Source organism: Rhamphochromis longiceps, linkage group LG7 (genome assembly GCF_057381845.1).
Source record: "Rhamphochromis longiceps isolate RC_006_pf linkage group LG7, R_longiceps_female_GT1.1, whole genome shotgun sequence".
Lineage (NCBI taxonomy): Eukaryota > Metazoa > Chordata > Actinopteri > Cichliformes > Cichlidae > Rhamphochromis > Rhamphochromis longiceps.
Genome location: NC_140563.1, coordinates 49,335,772 through 49,354,146, shown reverse-complemented (window position 1 = coordinate 49,354,146; position 18,375 = coordinate 49,335,772). Strand labels below are relative to the sequence as shown.

At 40.1% G+C, this 18,375-nt stretch overlaps 1 protein-coding gene across 2 annotated transcripts; it reads left to right on the top strand.

The window, feature by feature from the left end:
• Positions 1-1,854: 1,854 nt before the first annotated feature.
• On the top strand, positions 1,855-17,624 carry nop14 (NOP14 nucleolar protein homolog (yeast)). Of its 2 annotated transcripts, none has more exons than XM_085414033.1 (19): positions 1,855-2,040; positions 2,392-2,574; positions 4,903-5,037; positions 7,301-7,442; positions 7,743-7,885; positions 8,002-8,130; positions 8,243-8,365; positions 9,140-9,271; positions 9,370-9,694; positions 9,821-9,951; positions 10,037-10,122; positions 10,202-10,337; positions 11,436-11,537; positions 12,532-12,685; positions 12,763-12,922; positions 16,396-16,543; positions 16,665-16,783; positions 16,908-17,063; positions 17,149-17,624. In XM_085414033.1, exons 2-19 carry the CDS (start codon positions 2,392-2,394, stop codon positions 17,240-17,242), a joined length of 2,598 nt encoding a protein of 865 aa, XP_085270159.1. In that variant the 5' UTR covers positions 1,855-2,040; the 3' UTR covers positions 17,243-17,624. The 2 variants fall into 2 exon arrangements, with proteins under 2 accessions (XP_085270159.1, XP_085270158.1); XM_085414032.1 differs by having other exon boundaries at positions 1,856-2,015.
• The last annotated feature ends 751 nt before the right edge of the window (positions 17,625-18,375 follow it).

Sequence of the window (18,375 nt, the reverse complement as noted above, 5' to 3'; positions counted from 1 at the left end):
CTCCTGTGTGTCTCTGTCTTCTTGTTGGTCATATTAGCCAATGAAAAATAGTTTGGAATGTCAGCAACAATTCATTAAGTTGTGGAGGAAAGAAATGCTAACCTAATTTACATGCAGGATCATTGATTTCATGATAATATCCTGGCAAACAGTCACAAACATCTTAAATCTCTTTGCAATAGGTGGCTATGCTTTGATTCATGTGAAAAGTGTGTTTGTGTGGATGTGCTGGCATCTGTTTATAGTACAGCTGTGTTGCCACAATTAATTACCCATAAAATGATGCAGTTATTCATTAGTCAGCCTGCAGTGAAGCTAATGATGTCAGTTTAGCCATGGGAACCTCAAATTGATTTCCAGTCTAATCACCACTCCATGGGAAACAGTGTGTAGGGGGGTTGTGCTTTTCTCGAAAATGTTTAGATCTGTGATGAATCAGTCTACTTCCTGTTTTCAGGTTAGATGAAGAGTTTCACACTTTCACTGTTAAAAACATCCCAACCTTGGGTGCCTCTGGGATTAATTGAGCTGATGATCTGATGGGACATTCTTCCTGGATTCATACAGAAATTATTACTTTGAGATGACGACTGTGAAACAGCCAGGGCTTTCATAGTCTTTACTCTCCTTTCTATCCTTATAGGATCACGTAAATTTTAATAACTCAGACAAATCATGGTCGCATCTCCTCGTCTTAATTCCTTATGGTTGCCCCATGTCCTTCAAACCCTCAGGCCTGATCATTCTCTAGCTTTTCTTCTGTGAACTGTTCATCCTCTGTTCTGTCACTAGCCTTTCAGACTCTAATTAGAGAACCTCATACATGTCTCTACCTGCTACATCTCCACCAGCAGCAGCATTTTGACTCTCACCACTACAATTTTGCAATTCCCTCCTGCTATGTGGTTTAGCAGATTAGTCAACACACGAAACACTCTGTACTTCAGTGAATTATGTTCAGTTGTTTCTGCTTTTAATTTTGGACATTAATAATATACAGCTTTCTGCAGATAGTAAACATTGATGAAAAACCCTAAATTGCAGGACACTGCATTGACCTTCAAAATCCAGTTCCAGTTTATATTTAAGGGGGTCAAAACATTGGGTGTAAATTGGACACAGTGGGGTGTACTTCCTTTTAATAAAATTGTTGTGCAGACACAAGGTCAGCATGTTCGTTGCTAGAAGTTATTTCATTCCATTCACTTGTTCTGTTTGGCTTGTTGGGGTCAAAATGAGCTGTCTCATTTTATTCTCACTGGAAGAGAAAAACAGACAAAAAAACAATGAATGAATCCAGTCTGGGGCCTTTCTGTGTGGGGCTTGCATGTTTCTTTGTGTCTGTTTTGTCTTGGTATTCTGGCTTCCTCCCACAGTCTGTGTGGCATCAGGTTAATGAGTGATTCTAAATTGTTGGCTGTAGGTGTGTATGAATGGTTGTCTGTCTCTCTATGATCTGTAGCATACTGGCACATCTCACCCTATTGCCGTGACCCTGAACTGGATAACCAGAACAAATTGGATGGATGAATTGATGGATAGATGGATAAATAAAAAATGATATGCTTGAAAACGCTGCTACAAAAAGTATTTCACAGATTTTGGCTGCTTCTATTATATTGGAATGTTTAGTATTAGTAATATTACCCTTCCTAAGCTACTTTATTGGGCTTTCTTTCAATTTCTTTTAATTTTTCATCCATCTGTATAAACACAGTTTGAATTTGCTACGATAACTGCAGGAGGCTTCGTCTCCACTTCTTGATTTTGAAGGGTGAACTTCCATCTTTAAACTCTAGAGGCGCTGTAGGAGCTTTTCCACCGGAAGTACCTCATGTCTGCTCTATTGTGGTGAACTTTCACCTTAGGCTGTGCACGCTGGAAGAAATGGAAACTCAGTGAAGCAACGTGGGCAGGGATATATTAAACAATTATTTCTTGAATTTAGTGTCGCTGAAGCTTTCCCTCCTAATCTTTTGTTCCGCCTGGACTTAATAATCCGACGCGGCTCAAAGGTGAGCACCTCCTGTCTGTGAAAATGTGAGTTTGTTTACAAGCTGCTGACGGTTCACAGTGAAGCTAACTGTCCTGAAAGTAGCCCAATATTTTTTCTTGTGGATTTAACATCGTGTGCTATTTCATTTGGCATTTTCATCTAACAAGTGTGTCTGTTTTGTAAACCTGAATGCTTTAAAAGCTAATTTTTAAGCTAGCATTAACCCAGTATAACGATAACAAAAAATTGTATCCTGTAGAAGTCGCAGGAAAAAAACGAGACTCCCAGGAAGTAAATAAACATAATTAACTATCATAGGATCTAAGATTTAAGCTGTAAACAACCAGAGGAGGGGAAGAGACAGTAATGTTAACTCAGCCATTGCTTTGTTACAGATGGGGAAGGCGCCGAAGAAGAGGAGCCTTGCTGACAAGGTGCGAAAGACCAAAACCACCTCTGAGATCAAAAACAACCCGTTTGAGGTGAAAATCAACAGAAAGAAATTTGATGTCCTGGGGAGAAAAAGCAAGCATGATGTGGGTCTGCCCGGTGTATCTCGATCCAAAGCCGTCAATAAGGTAAGAGACAGCCCCTATTATGTTTTAATGAACTCACCTGACCTTGTGTTCAGGTGTGAGCTCACTTTAGAGGGATTTGCTGATGCTCAGTACTGTTTTATTAAATTGTATTCATATTTTTGGAAAGACCAGTTACACTGCATTGCGCGACCGTCAGTGCTGAAAACTATTTATCTAAACATCGTGTAAATCATATATGAATTTAACTATTAACTATATCTTTTTATGTTTTGTGTTTTCAAGTCCTAAACTGAAGACTTCCTGCTAACTTGACCTTTAACTTGACAGTTAAAAGTAGAGCTGGGCGATATGAGATTTTTTCATATCACGATATGTTTTTTTTTCCATTTCAGGCGATAACGATATCTATCACGATATAAGCCAAATAACTGTTTTTGTAAGATTTAAATGTGCCGTTGCTCACAAGTAAAATGTGAAATAATCAGCAGCTTGTTTTTATTTAAATATTTATTTCCCATAATAAATTCAACAGGGTAGATGTACTTAAGGAACATGAGACTTTTTCAGATAAATAAAGGCAAATATTGCAAACTACACAAAAGGCAGCCGCTAAAGCGTTTAAGTTTCAAAATAGAACAAACGAAACAGACTAAATTGTCAATTCCACTTAGAAACAAAATATTAATTCTAAAAAGAAATCTTAGTTTGTTTAACAGAAGAACAGACAAAACTGACTAACTTTTGTCAATATCAAATAAACTGAGAACTAAAAGGAAATTCTCAATCTCTCCTTGTTGTATAGCTGAGCTTTTCAAACAGTTTTAACAGTTACTTTAGTCTGACAAAAGCCGAATGACGAATTAGCGCTTCCAGTCAGAGACTGAGGCTACGTCCACACGTACACGGGTATTTTCGAAAACTGAGATTTTCCGTTTCCGTTTTAAAAAAAATAATCCCGTCCACACATAAAGGCAGAAATGAAGGAAAACGCTGCTATGAACATGCCAAAGCAGCAGGTGGCGCTAGATTCCTAACCGTGCGGAAATGTTGGCCAATCAGAAGTCTAGAAGCCTCGGTGGGAAAAAGTAAACAAAGCTGGGGCACAGAAGCAGAAACGGGTCGTATGTGTGGACGGACAGTAACTGTGTGTATATGTAAGCATTTAAACACTGCAGAGAGTAGAATTAACAGTAACAGTATTGTAGAAATTCATTTCACCGAAACAATAACGTGACGCATGCACCAGTTTATTGTATTTCCAGACTTGCTTTCAGCACAATTTACAGTGCACGCTACTCTGTTTTTTGTCAGACTTGAAATAGCCGAAATACCTTCACACTACGGAGCTTCTATGGCTCTTCCGTTCGACAATCTCTCCGGCGCTGGAACCATCATCTGTTTTCTCTTCGGTCATGCTCGGTTGATTTTTCTAGTCGGCACACTCATTTCCTCCATTACGCGCTGGCTGCTTCCCAAACAAACACATGTGCGACTTGGCACTTGTGCTGTACGTAACAAGTCACGCGACGTGACGCTGCGGCTGTGATTGGTTCGGCTCTGCGCTACTTAATTTGGATTGGCTGACCTTGTTTTTTTTTTGTTTGTTTTTTTTAAGAGGACAAGAGCGGCGAGGTCTATCGCGATAGCTTAATTTCTCTATCGAGTAAAAGTTATATTGCGATACATATCGTTATCGTTCTATCGCCCAGCTCTAGTTAAAAGCTTTTCAAGGTTCAAGGTTCTTTATTTGTCACATGCATAGTTATACAAGTATAACACACAGTGAAATGTAGCCTGACACGCTCCTCGACATGTGCAAAAAAATTGGGGGGGGGGGGCGGTGTAGAGGAAGAACATTATATATATATATATATATATATATATATATATATATATATATATATATAGTATATACATTGGGTGAATGTGCAGTAGTAGCAGCAAGCAGGTGAATTCTGTACATTAATATGAATAGACATCTGAATAGACATTTTCTTACCTGTTTTGTATATAAGCTCTGCTGCTTAAGCCAAAATCTCCAAAGATCCAGAGAACTGAAGCCACAAACTTTTCTGTTCTGGCAGCGTTTGCTCACAGCTCGCTGTGCATTTAACACTATCTGTGCTGTGAAGCCTGGTGCTCACACAGTCATGCTGGGAGAGGGACTTTCTGCAGGAGTCACTGAGAGGGTTGTAAGAACAGAGAGAGCCGTGAACTGGTCTAAATACAAGCAGAAGTGCTAAGAAAAGTAAAATCTTCATCATTTGTTGTTTCTAATTTGTGTGATTTATTATTATTTTTTGTTTTTTAAATTGATAGGGTTTAGGCAGCTTGTAATTAATAAGCAGTTCTTTTTTTAATTTATAGAGAAAAGAGACCCTGCTGAAGGAATACAAACAGAAGAACAGATGCAGCAAATTTATTGACAGACGTTTTGGAGAGTATGACACCAAGATGGCACCCGAAGACAAAATTCTCCAGAGGTTCACGATGGAGAGACAGGTCAGTGATGCGATGTGTTTATTGCTGCCTGAAAGGACACATTGATCGTCAGGTTGTGAAATAAAGAATAGATAAAATAAGCCAAGCATTTAGTGATTAACATGATTTCTTTCTTTTTTGTGTGTGTTACTTTCGTCATTGTGGATATAGCATCAGTCGTTTACTTAATCAGTGTGTACATCCTCCATAACTCATTAGATTTGCTATAAACCAGTCATGATGTGATTCAAGTCCAGACCTGAGAAGTTTAACAAAAAACCTGCATTTAACTTTTTGTGAATTTCAGACATTTTTTTTTCTTTTTTCCAATTAAAAAAAACCAAAGTCTCGTCACTTCCTTTTTATGGCCTGAAATGTTGATTCTAGACCTCTTAGTGAAAGAAACGCCTTGAATATACAATCTGACAAGGACACAAACAACTGGAGACATGACAGCTGAGTAGTTGTTTCTATCAAACTTATTTTGAAGTTTGCCGCATGCATAGATGGTGCATTGTAACGTAAAGCTCAGGTTTGAGGACCCATTCACTGTGTGATGATGAAATTTACATAACTCCCTAGTGGACTCAAAAATGAGAGAAGTAGAGTCGAGGCTTAAGTGACTAAAAAATCTGGTGCATTCTTAAAAAGAGGAAGTATACAGGCCAGCTCTGGACTGGTCAGAAGACCACAGAAGAAGAGTAAAATAGAGGATCATTGAATTCTTTGATGCAGGAAAAACGGTTCTTGTCAAGCCAAGAACGCTCATTTCTGCTTCCAGTGTTATGCTGCAAAATCAGTGCTGTGCCTCAAAGTGTGGATTAATAATGACCCAAAAGAAACATCAGAAGCATCCCAAGACTGTCTGAAGGCAAAGATTTTGATTATGGTCACATAGCCTACTGATTTCATGCCATCTGTGTGTGCTGTTTACTTACTAAAGAGAAAACTGGATACAGGAAGACCCACAATTGCGCAGCATCTGAAGGTGGCTTCAGTAAAGGCCTGATAGATCAATTTTTAGTTTTTCTAATTCCTTTAGAGCCTGTATAAACTAAATGCAGTTTATTCTTCATTGCAGCTGTTAAGGTTCAAAATTGAGGAGGGAGAGTACAAACCACCCATGGTCCAGAAGCTCTTGGTCCAACAATGATTTTTAATGAATACACACGTGTGGGAAGACAACTCTGTACGCAGACAGCAATTGAGCTTCGACTTAATCAAAGCATGAACAGATATTTTATAGCATCAGGGTTTGATTTACTGACGCCCCTTCATGCGTCACAGATACATTTTATACATAGATCAGATCAACACCACAATGACTTTTAACCCAGAAGATCATCTTCTATTTTCATGGCTGGTACTTTCCGTTCTTGTCTTAAAGTGAATTGTTCCTCTTTCTTGCCGAGACATGACTAATCTCTCCTCTAAATAAATCTAACTCATGTGTGTGTGTCACGACCTCACATGCTCTTTCTCAATTCACCTGTTGCACTTCTGACCTTTTACCAGACCAGAGGCTCACTGAGACTATATGTATGTCTTCTACTAAATAAATGTTTTAACCAAGAACCTCTACTTAAAAGCTTAATATAAAATGATCTGATATATAAGTGTTTTGTAAGCATGTACTGAAATTCCTTCTATGGCTCCAAATCACTTGCACAATAGATTGTCCGGACATCGCGCCGAACAAAGCTTCCAACCCCCAATTAATTGACCGAGCTCCAACTCTTTAATAAGCACAGATATGCATTGTGTATAAAATAGTTATAACTGCATCTGAAATACAAGGTCAACATAATAACTGTATGCATAACATCTTAAGGCCTTCTTAAAGCTATCTGTTACATTGTTAAAGCCTCGTCTTAGCCTGCTGCTCAAAATAACTTCCTGCTTCTGCAAACTCTCTGCAAGCCTGTTTCCTGTCAGCCTGTGACTTTTAGCCTTTCTGAAAGACACACACTGTTCAACCCCTGAATGCAATATAAACTCCAGATTATATTATTAATGCAATGGTAATAATGATGATTATTTAACAATAGCAGTAAAATAATTTCCCTGCTCCACACAGCCTTGGCTCACTTCTAATCTATCACAGCATAATAACGACTGTGTTTAAATACTTGTTGACCTAACTGGTCATGTTAATACTAGACTTACAGGCAAAGATTTGTCGCTTCTTTTGTCCAAGCTGCATAATGAAAAAAGTGAAAATAAACTGGCTTGTGCACAGATGTACCAAACCTACACCTTCTGTTACTTTGTATTTTATTATTAGCGCGTCCATGAGAAGAAGGACGTGTACAACCTGAATGAGGAGGAAGAGCTGACTCATTATGGCCAGTCTTTGGCTGAAATGGAGAAATTCAATGATGTTGTGAATAGCGATGATGAATCAGAAGAAAAGGGTCTATTGTCTGGTGAGTCTGAGTGCCAGATGAAGGGATTTTTTCCACATCTACATGGTTCTTATATTCCTGTTGTACCTTGAATCCATTTTCATTTAAATACTTTGATATTTTAATAGTCACTGTTTGTTATCCTCCAGATAAGCTCACCTTGATATGGGGGGAATTAATGTTAATTAATTTTCCTGCATATTCCCAAACATGTTGCCCATCTTTTTTCATTCCCAGCCCACAGCTTGGAGTGAACACGAGTGTTATTATAGATGACACAGCTGGCATTTATTAGTGACATTATTTTTCTTTCACACCTAGCTGAGCTCACTGCGTCCCACTTCGGAGGAGGAGGTGGTCTCCTCAGGAAGAAGGCATTGGGGGAGGAGGAGGAGGGAGGCCAGAGGGCAAAATCCAGGCAGGAGCTCATTGAAGAGCTCATCCAGAAGTCCAAGCAGGAGAAGGTAAGGCTTCGGTCCTGCTGATGGATTTTGGCCCATGCTGCCTTTGCCTGTCATATTGTTGCACATTACAGACTTTGCTAAACTGCTAAGGGCTGATGTCTGGGGCTTGTTTTCAGAGGGAACGCCAGGTGCAGAGAGAGGAGGCCCAGGAGCTGACCGAGAAGCTGGATCAAGACTGGAAGAACATACAGTCTCTGATGGTGAAAAAGACGCCCAAAGCTGACAAACAGGAGGAGAAACCCAAAGTAGGAATACACAAATGAGTCTGCAAAAAGACCATTCCACCCAGATGTGTGTGTGTGTGTGTGTGGTTTTTTTTGTAATAAATACCTTTTGCTTCATGTTTGTGTTTTCTAGCTGGAGGAATATGACATGATGGTCAGAGAGCTCGGCTTTGAGATGAAGGCTCAGCCCTCAGAGAAGATGAAAACTCCAGAGGAGCTAGCCAAGGAAGAGAGAGAGAAGCTGCAGAAACTCGAGGTACATTTGCTCTGTGGAAATTTGCCTTGTTGTCTGCAGCTGTCAAGCACTTTGATATTATTGTCTGTGAAGGTTCTCAGTCATCCAGGTCATCGTAGTCAAAGGAGCTTGCAAAGAAAAGCGTCTGGACTTCTTTAAGTTGCAACTTAAAGAAGTCCAGACGCTTTTCTTTGCAAGCTCCTTTGACCACTTTGATGTTAATCGCCTGATCTTTCTTTGTTTTTTTTCCTTTTTAATTGAAATCAGGTTTTATTCTCAGTCTTTAAAAAGAGAAAATACCTCTTGATAGACACATCATTTTAATGCAAAGACATCACTGTCCCAATAAATCGAGCTCTCAGCTAACAGGAGCCACGTAGAAAAGATGCTGGAAAGCCACATTGTAGCATTATACGATGCAGCTCTTACATTTTGACAGGAGAAGTAGCTTCTTGCTCTTATGACAGTCACGTCAAAGGCAGCATTCAAATGCAGTTTGACCTTGTGAGATCTAAGTACCTGTAATCCTTAACCCCTTCCCTATCCTATCAGAATCTGTGATTAGTTTTTCTCCTTTCAAAAGTCTTCCCCTAAGTTTGGGAATCATGGGACAATGTAACTAACAGAAACCAATAACTGTACAGGTTTTCCAAAAAAAGCAGCTTTGCTGTTCTCCAGATTGCAGGGTTTTGAGTTACGGTCACCTGAGATCGCCTTGAGATTTTACTTTAATGGTGAATTTAATTAGAGAAGTAATTGATAACGACCAGTTCCCATCATCTGATCTTTCTACAGGCTGACCGTCTCAGGAGGATGATGGGAGAGGAAGTCGTGGAAGGTGCACAAAGTCAGATTCACTTCTCTGCTGATGACCTCAATGACGGCTTCGTTCTGGATAAGCATGACAAGAAGACTCTGGCTTATCAGGTGTGAGACGACACAATGCAGAACAGTTTTGTTACTTTGGGTTATTCCTCCTAGTATGACTGTTGATTTTTATCTTAATGTGTTATTCCTGTCCATAGGATGGAAAATGGAACATGGGGGAGGAGGAAGAAGAAGAAGATGAGGCTGAAGATGAAGAAGGAGAGGGCGAGAGCAGTGAGGAACAGGAATCGGATGCAGAGGAGGATGAAGTTGAGGAGGAAGAAGAAGAAGAAGAAGAGGAGGAGGAGGAAGAAGAGGAGGGAAGTGGTGAAGATGATGGCCACTCAGACCTCGAGTCTGAGCAAGAAAGCGAAAATGAGGAGGAGGAAGAGGCCAGCCCCAAGCCGAAGAAGACTCTCAGCAAAGAGCAAGTGAAGGCCCAGCAGGAGGCAGCCAAAGCAGAGCTCCCATACACATTTGCTGGTACCAGAATTTATTACTCATTAAAATAAAATAAAAAAAGGCAGATTAGTGTCATGTTTAGTTATAGTTAGTTCTTTCCCTTACAAAATATCCAATACTGTATTGTTCTTCTTCTTCCTCTCACAGCCCCTGAGAGCTACAACGATCTGAAGGATATGCTACGTGGTCACACCTCTGACAACCAGCGCCTCATTGTGGCCAGAACTCAAAAGAGCAACCACCCCAGTTTGGCTGTAGGCAATAAACTCAAACTGCAGGTACAGTTACAGAGTTGGATGCACATGTGTGATGAGTCGGCAGCTTTCACCGTTATGTGAATTCACAGAGCTCTCTCTGTTCCAGAAACTTTTTGGCTTTCTGTTGGAGTACATCGGAGAGCTGGCCACTAGGAGTCCACCTGAACTTAGCACCATTGATAAGCTCATACCGTGAGTTCAGAAAGAGGCTTCAAAATATTTAGTCCTTGAAATAAAGACATTTCTTTACCTTTTGCAAATCCCTCTGCAGCGAGGTGTACGCTCTGTGCCAGATGTTTCCAGATGCAGCCTGTAAGGCTATGCAGAGCATCCTCGGAGATGCCGCTCATAGCATGGAAGAGACGCTTGAGGTCAAAGGTCACGCAGCTTTCCCTACACTAGACATGGTATGAATTACTTACTTTGATTGTGGTAAATGTTTGATGTTCACCGTGGTGTTTATAGATTTTGGAGTCTTTAAATGTCAGCTCATTCAGGGACTGACTGATTCGTAGGCCTGCGCCATTCTCGCTTCAGGTAGAATCAATGTTTGAATCAATGTTAAGACCTTCCAGTGTTATATAAAGAAAACTAGTGATTCATCTTTAAGCAATAGAGCTTCTTACAGTTTGATTTCATCCCAGCTGATTTTGATCAGTGCTTGTACCGTGACCTCTTAACACACTACACAGAACTTTTAACTCAGCTGCACTGCGTGCGTGAGTGAGTAATACTGCCATGTTAGTCATGAGAGGCTGATTGAAAGTACTGGTTCTAAAATGTATATATTTCTAAAGAGCAGGTAGATTCTCTCTATATAATCTGTTAACTTATTATCATTGTCTCTGAATGATGGATTGAGCAGTGGCCCATTTCCTGTTGTGGGGATCATTGTGTGTCAGGCTATGATGATGAGTAGGCCGCAGTGGTTGCACTGAAACAAAGTTTAGCCTGGTTTAAATGGTTTCTTTAGTAATTTGATTTAGTTTTGATGAAAAATCAATCTGCACTGTAAATATTGCTCACTAACCCACTGCTGTGATTAAAAGGGGAATAAAATGAGAGTTGACTGCCAATCTGTTTAAAGGCCTGTTATTTGTGCCTCCGTCGCTCAGTCATCCCTCACAGTAAAAGCCAGCAAGGCATGCTGCGAATCATTCACTCTGCTGCCCTGAGCCTGGGGTAAGAACTGAAGAAGAGCTGGATGAGCTTACTTTTATCAGATCCTCTCTTTGCTCATCTGATTCTGGCAACTCAACAATCAGACACTGTTCAAACTGATATTAGTCAAAATGTAACTAGGACTGTGTAGAAGTGCAACTGTTTTCTTAAAAGATTTAATAGATGTTTAACGTTTGATGTGTTATGTTCAGGATTTAAGTGAATGCTTTGGACTTTGTCCCAGATGTTTTTAAAGTAGGATTAATAAAATTAATTCTCTAATGTAAAGACACTTATTATTGTATATGTTGCACCTTCATTTGTATATTTCCTTCTTTTTTAAGCTCATCTACCTTAAGGTGACAGCCCTGCTGTTTCCTACCTCAGACTTCAGGCACCCAGTTACAACTCCAGCGCTGCTTTTCATCAGCCAGGCTCTCACCAAGGTACAAACAGACATTTTAATATTTTTACATATCTTTTAATATCTGTGTTGTTTGAGCAGTTTGGGATCTTATCGAGTGTTGAACTTGCCTAGCTGCTACTGTGTGTGTGTGTGTGTGTGTGTGTGTGTGTGTGTGTGTGTGTGTGTGTGTGTGTGTGTGTGTGTGTGTGTGTGTGTCATTAATTACTTTTCTGTGGAACTTCAGAAAACAGTTGCTGTTAAATGTCAGGAGGCCATCACATTGAATCCTGGTAGTCCTTTCTATGTTACCAACAGACATACACGAACACACGTGCACATATTTTGTCCTTTCCATACACACACGAATGCTTACCCACACATCACTTGAGGCTACAATTCTAAACAGGTAAAAATCAGAAGTTAAATCAAAATAATATTTAGAATAGACCTGTTCAAAATGCCAAATATACACTAGATGACAATCTCTCTCTTTTCATTGTTCTTGCTAGAATTGTACCAAATAGACATTAAGCCTCGGTTGCAAATTAACCAAATGCATATATATCAGAATCAGAATACTTTATTAATCCCGAGGGAAATTAGGGTTACAGCAGGCAGCACGCTAATGGCGCATGCGCACTTACAAAGGAACCTTCTGACCAACTTTACACAAACATCACATTGGGGAGACATGTCAGGAAGGTAGGCTGATAGGAAAAAACAACGAAAATACACTACATGAGGTAAGAGGAGGAGAAAAAAAACTCCACTCAGACTGAGCTCCTAGTGGGAGAACAGTTTGATAACAGAAAAAACAAAAAAAATTAATTTAGCATAGCGTTAGTAAACTTTTCCAAAGATCATGAAATGATGAGGGACGAAGTCCATGCTCCTTGTTATGTGAACATTCTGTAAGTTATTTGAAACAAATATGTGTTTGAGTTTGACAAACGCATTTTCTTTCCAGATCTGTCTCTCTGTGTACAGTAATCCTGAATCTTGTGTGCTTGTGTCTATGTCTTGTAATTTTTCAGTGCCCAGTGAGATCATTACAGGACCTAACATCAGGTTTAGTTCTGTGCTCTCTGGGAGTGGAGTATGTCTCTTTTTCAAAGCGCTTCCTGCCTGAGCTCATCAACTTCCTGGTTGGGACGCTACACCTGGCAGTGCAGGACAAGGCATCTTTGGGTATGACACTTTTATACGGCAGGTATGCTTTGTTAAGGTGTGAAACTGACCTGACATACTCTGACATTGTGTTGCAGGTTACATTGTGGTGCCACCCTTCAGAGCATCAGGAAAATACAGCGATCTTTTAGTGCTGTCATCGTCAGAGTCCTGCAGGAGCTGGAGCAAAAAAAGCCTCCCACTCTCTGCTACTCAGCAGCTGGACCTCGAAAACGACCCTGATAGAGATACCCACAGGTAAAACATGACCCTGCTTGTTCAGTCAAGTCTAGTTCAATGCTTCTTTAATTCTTAAACAAGCACTGGGCATTATTAAAATGGTCCAATACAAATAATCGCTTTGGCTGTTCTATGTAGATTAGAAAATATCTGCATTTATCCCTAAAATTGTGAAATTAAGTGTTATAGCAGCCAAAAAATGGACAGCAGCTTAGCTTAATAATATAAATACAATATAGATACTGTACAGTAGAGTTAGCTGTAAAGTAGTGAGGTGAAGTAAGGTTTTCCAAAAATCAAAGCAAACAAACAAGAAACCCTCCACAAACAGATGAAACCAGTGTAACTTTGGACATAAATCAAGATGAAATATCTCGGTTGGTTTTGAAGGGTTAGTGAAGTTAGTTGAATTATAACACTGGCAACGTCTTTTAGAAGAGTTTGGGGTAAGTTGTTCTTAATGAAAGTGCTGATTCAGGGTCATTCAGTGAGACTGTTGCTGTAATTTGGTAAGGAGAAGACAAAACTGCAGCCAATAGACTGTATTAGCCTTTTCCATTAGCCGATGTGCCATGCTGCATGTGAATAATCCTAATAAAGACCTTTAGAGGGGAAGAGTGACGTGCAGAATTACGTTTGATCATCACCTGTTGCCAGCGGAGTTGTTCAGCTGTTTTCCAGCTGAGACTCCAACCACAAAACCTCCTGGTAAGAACATGGAGGATGGATGCAGACACGCGGTTTATGCCAAAATTAGAAAATTTCTTTGTTAGAGTAGCCGAATAAAACAACAACAAATCTGTAAATCTAGGAGTGCCATTGTTGACTATTGAAAGTGTAGTATGTATGATAACCATGTAATAACAGAGATTAACACGTTCCTGGAGACAGTTATAGGCACAGTGGGAGGACAGAGAGGGAGTGTGAGAAAATCCTTTGTCTTCTCCTTCACACTGTTCATGATCAGTTTGGATCACCAAAAAGGAAATAATTAGATTAAAAAAAAACGGAGCCACATTAAAAAAAGTTAATTTGTTGGTTTTTTTGTCTTTTTTTTCCTGTAAGGACAAAACTGAAGCACACAAGCGTGCATTCATACGCATCTTCTCTGTAACTGGCTGCATGTTCCACAGTGCTAATGCAATTATTGTGTGATAAACATGCTCATTATTATTACAGCCACCGCTGTTTGCATCTGATAAACCTAAAATAGGCCTTCATACTTGGTTTACCTGGATACGCTGAGTGGCTCAGAGCTGATTTATCCACTTGTGTGAATTCGGGTGAGTCGCCAGCACGGTTTCACACAGCAGCTGGTGTGTGGGCACAAAGCTAAGCTTCAGGCTTCAGCAGATCATGATTGTGCACAGTTTGTCAGAACATACATTTTTATTCATGCTCAACTAAAACGAATACTTATCAATGTATTGTAATGAGTGGTAATTATCGATAACATTTCATTAAACATGCAGAGACATAAATACAGCAGCCACTGGTTGTATTTATGGGGGGAAAAATTTAAAAGAGCCTCCAAAATATGGAGGCCAAGTCAACACCTTGAACTCTATAATGTCCTTCAAACCAGCCCTGAACCATTTCTGCAGTGGGCCTGCGATTGTTCTCAGTGTCATTAGGGAATGCTGTTGCCATAAAGAAGTGTAAATGTGAGGGGTATGGGTGAGAATAACATCCAGATGATGCTGGATGTTAACATGGAACATCCAGGGTTTCTACTTCCACTCGCCTTCTTCACACTGCCGTCTTTTCCCATAAAAAGGACACATTCACAAAGATGTCCACGCGATCTAAAAGAAGGATACCATTGCAGTGAGATAATCAGTGTTATCCACCTTAGCTTTAATTTCATGGCTGATATATGTATTATTCCAATTTATTCCTCAGTCAGTTTTGAGCTGCTAATCATTTTGATGTACAGTTTACAAAGGGCAGGTCGTGTTTTCCAGTATTTGTGTTCCTAATGACTCAGAATGAGTCTTGATCAAATAGTACTCAGTGAGTCATCTTTAAATCCTGTGCCCTGGGGTCTGATCAAGTCCAGTTCTCCCACAGTGTTATATACGCCACTGCATGAGAGTCCCTCTGCTCAGTTTCATAGTATAATTTCTGCATTCCTTGAGGCCGTACAGTGACACATGCACACAAGCAGCTGTGTGTGAAGAGGCCAGTGGGTGTGGTAATTACTTCTGGGTGATAAAGCAGGCGAGGATAGTGAGTGTACACTGAAGGTTAAAGGGTGTCTAAAATGTGTAAAGATGGAGGCGTGCAGTGTCACACAGAAAATTGAGCTAATGCTTTTAGAGAGGTCAATGACTCCCTGAAGTCTGGAACCCGTGGACGTCACCAAATGCTGCATTTCCTCCTTGAGATGGTCTGGAAGACGATTACCGTAGCTGCCTTCAGCTTCTTGTTTGTGGGTCTTTGTGTCCCGGTTCCAAAAGCAGCCGTATATCCTACAACCCGGCCTCCACCATGTTTGTAATTTGTAGTTCTGAGTGACATTTATAGACAGCAGGCAACAGTTACCGTATGTTTCGGACCATAAGACGCATTAAGCGAAACAAAACAGTCAGATAAGTCAAACTTTCCTCGACTCATTCTTCTTGCTTCCTCCACTTCCGTGCCATTGATTCATTCATGTTAAACTCTCTCGCAGCTGCTCTATTCCCGTGTTGTTGCAGTATATTAATGACTAACCTTGTATTGTGGATGGATTATCTCAGTTGTTCTCCTGACTGAAGTTTGGTCCGTTTACAGCATCCTGCCATGCGATTGCATTTGTCTCTAACCATCGGGAACCCTCACATTAACTTTTATCGAGTGGAAAAAAGTTAGCGTTCATCCTCCAGCGTCACTGTGCTTATGTTATGCTAACATAGCTGTGTCGCTAGCAATCACGTCAGCTAGTTCAACTTCAGTAACCCTACAAACATCACTGCTGTTTAGTTTTCTGCCTTCATTTAAACTTTTCATGGATGCCTGGATGTTAAACATAATTGTTGCACCTGGTAAACGCTGATTGTTTTATTAAAGATGAAAGAATTTAGACAGTTTTTAACTCTCAGTGATGCCACAGTGTTCGTTTGACTTTGGGACAATCCATCAAGCAGTGCGGCTTCATAGCTTACCAAAGTCGTACTAAAACATTTTTTTTGACAGATTTTTAAGCGCTGCGTACCACATAAAATTGGTTCGAGGTCCGTGAGCACAACCAGAATTCAAACATAAAGCACACCGGATTATAAGGCGCACTGTCAATTTTTGAGAAAATGTAAGGATTTTAAGTGTGACTTATAGTCCGGAAAATACGGTACTTGTAAAATTAAATGTTGCGATCTGCACGTGCAGCAGTGTTTGAAAGGAAGTCATATGTGTGAAGTGAGAACTGAGCTTCAGGACCTGAGGTATATAGAGGCTAATTAACATGAGAAAAGTTATAAAACTGAAATGTTCATAATTGTGTTTTTTCACAGGTTAACGTGTTTGTCTACTTGCCTCGACCTGGTGAAGAGGTGCTGCTTGCTCTACAAAGACCTCCCCTCCTTCACACACATCTTTCAGCCAATCAGAACGCTTCTTTCAAAACATCTTTCCACCCAAACATTACCAGAGCCATTACAGGTTAGTTACAGATTTGTGCTGATTTTTTGTTGTTTTGTTTCTTTTTGGTTTTTTTTTTATTTTTATTTTTATCTTAATTGGATGAATTTTCTGTGTTTAGTAACAGTGTTTGTCATTGCAGGAGCTTAGCAGTGAGATCGTGGAGGCCATTAGCAGTATGCCTGTGACTCAGAGTGCGCTTGTTTTTGACAAGAGAAAGCCTATTCCTCTGAAGCTGCTCACGCCCAAGATTGTTGAAGTGTAAGCACCAAAATAAATTGCTCATCCAAATCGAGCAGTTCAGATTGTTCAGGTAGCCAAAGATTTACGATGGATGTCTCCCCTCTTTTTTAATATTTCGTGTGCCATTTTTGGTTATTATCAGGCTGGACTATGGAAAGAAGCGTGGCAGCACCAGAGAGGAGAGAGAGAAGGAGCGACTAAAGCATAAATACAAGAGGGAGTTTAAGGGCGCTCTGAGAGAGATCAGGAAGGACTCACGCTTCCTGGCCAGAGAGAAGCTCAACGAGGTCATGAACAGGTGTGGATACAACTCCAGCATCTGTTCAGAAATGTTCATGCTTCTCTTAGTAGACGATTTAACTTTTACACATTCTGTGTTTCAGGGATGCAGAGAGAAAGAGAAAAGTGAAAGAGCTAATGGGCAGTCTGGCCACCCAGGAGGGAGAGTGGAAATCCCTGAAGAGGAAGAAGAAGTGAAATATTTAATCTCCACCAGTTCTCCCCATTGTCTGATCATTTTCAAATGGATCTCTCCAGTTCAGCTGTGGATCACATGTATAAGGTTGAAATATATGGAATATACAGCTGAGAGTTCTCTGTCATGATTGCACACCATGTTATCACATATTCCCATGTAGGCGTTTGATGTGACAATTGGATACTGCTGTTGGAAGTGTCAGTCCACAAAGGAACAGAGGAGTGAATATTTTGCTCGCATTTTCCCTTTTTTTAAAAACCAGAAACCATCACAACGTTATGCTGTTGTGTGTGCTGTCAACAGTGGCTATACTTTTCCAATAAAGAAGGTCAGGGTTACTCCCACTATGATAAAAATGTAAATAAATTTACAGCACATGGATCAAGCTGCATCGGTCTTCATTTTAAATGTTTAATGTTCTGTCGTATAAAACACCTGGAAACAGCTGCATGGTCTTCACATTAATGCAGTCCTGCACAAATTAAAGGTTGTGGTCTTAGCAGGGTTATGGTAATAATTTATTACTTAGCAGCCTTTATTCATAAAAAGCTTAAAAACAAAGTATTTTATTATGTACTAAATATATATTAAATATAACTATTTTTGTTCACTGCAACATGGAAACACGAGGCCGTCAAATGTATCTTTACAAATCCAGTCTGAGTGAAATGATTTGAGCGATTCTGAGAATCGTTTGCCGATGCGGTTCTTGATGATCTCGGTGGTTTATCTCGCTGTGAGTGGATTTTAGAAATCAGGTCGCACGCATCACAGGACAGTTCAAACACTTTGAATTCAGACTGCAGCTGGGCAATTGACACAATACCAAGAACCTGAACAGGAAGCAGGCATTCAGATGATGTGGGTTGGTACACAGACGTTGCGTGTATGGTTTGATTGGTAGGAAGGCAGGAAATGTTGGTTAAAAAGGCTTCGGTGTGGTGTTTAGTGGAGATGAATTTTCTCTTTGAGTTATGTTGCTGTTACATGCAGACACGAACACAACAGCAAGATCTGCTCACGCCTTAGCCGATACAAAAGTTCATTCAGGACTCACATTAGCTTTGGAGCTGTCGTAGCCAGCGTAATATTTTGTTTGGATACATTTCCGCATTTTTCTTAAAAACATGCT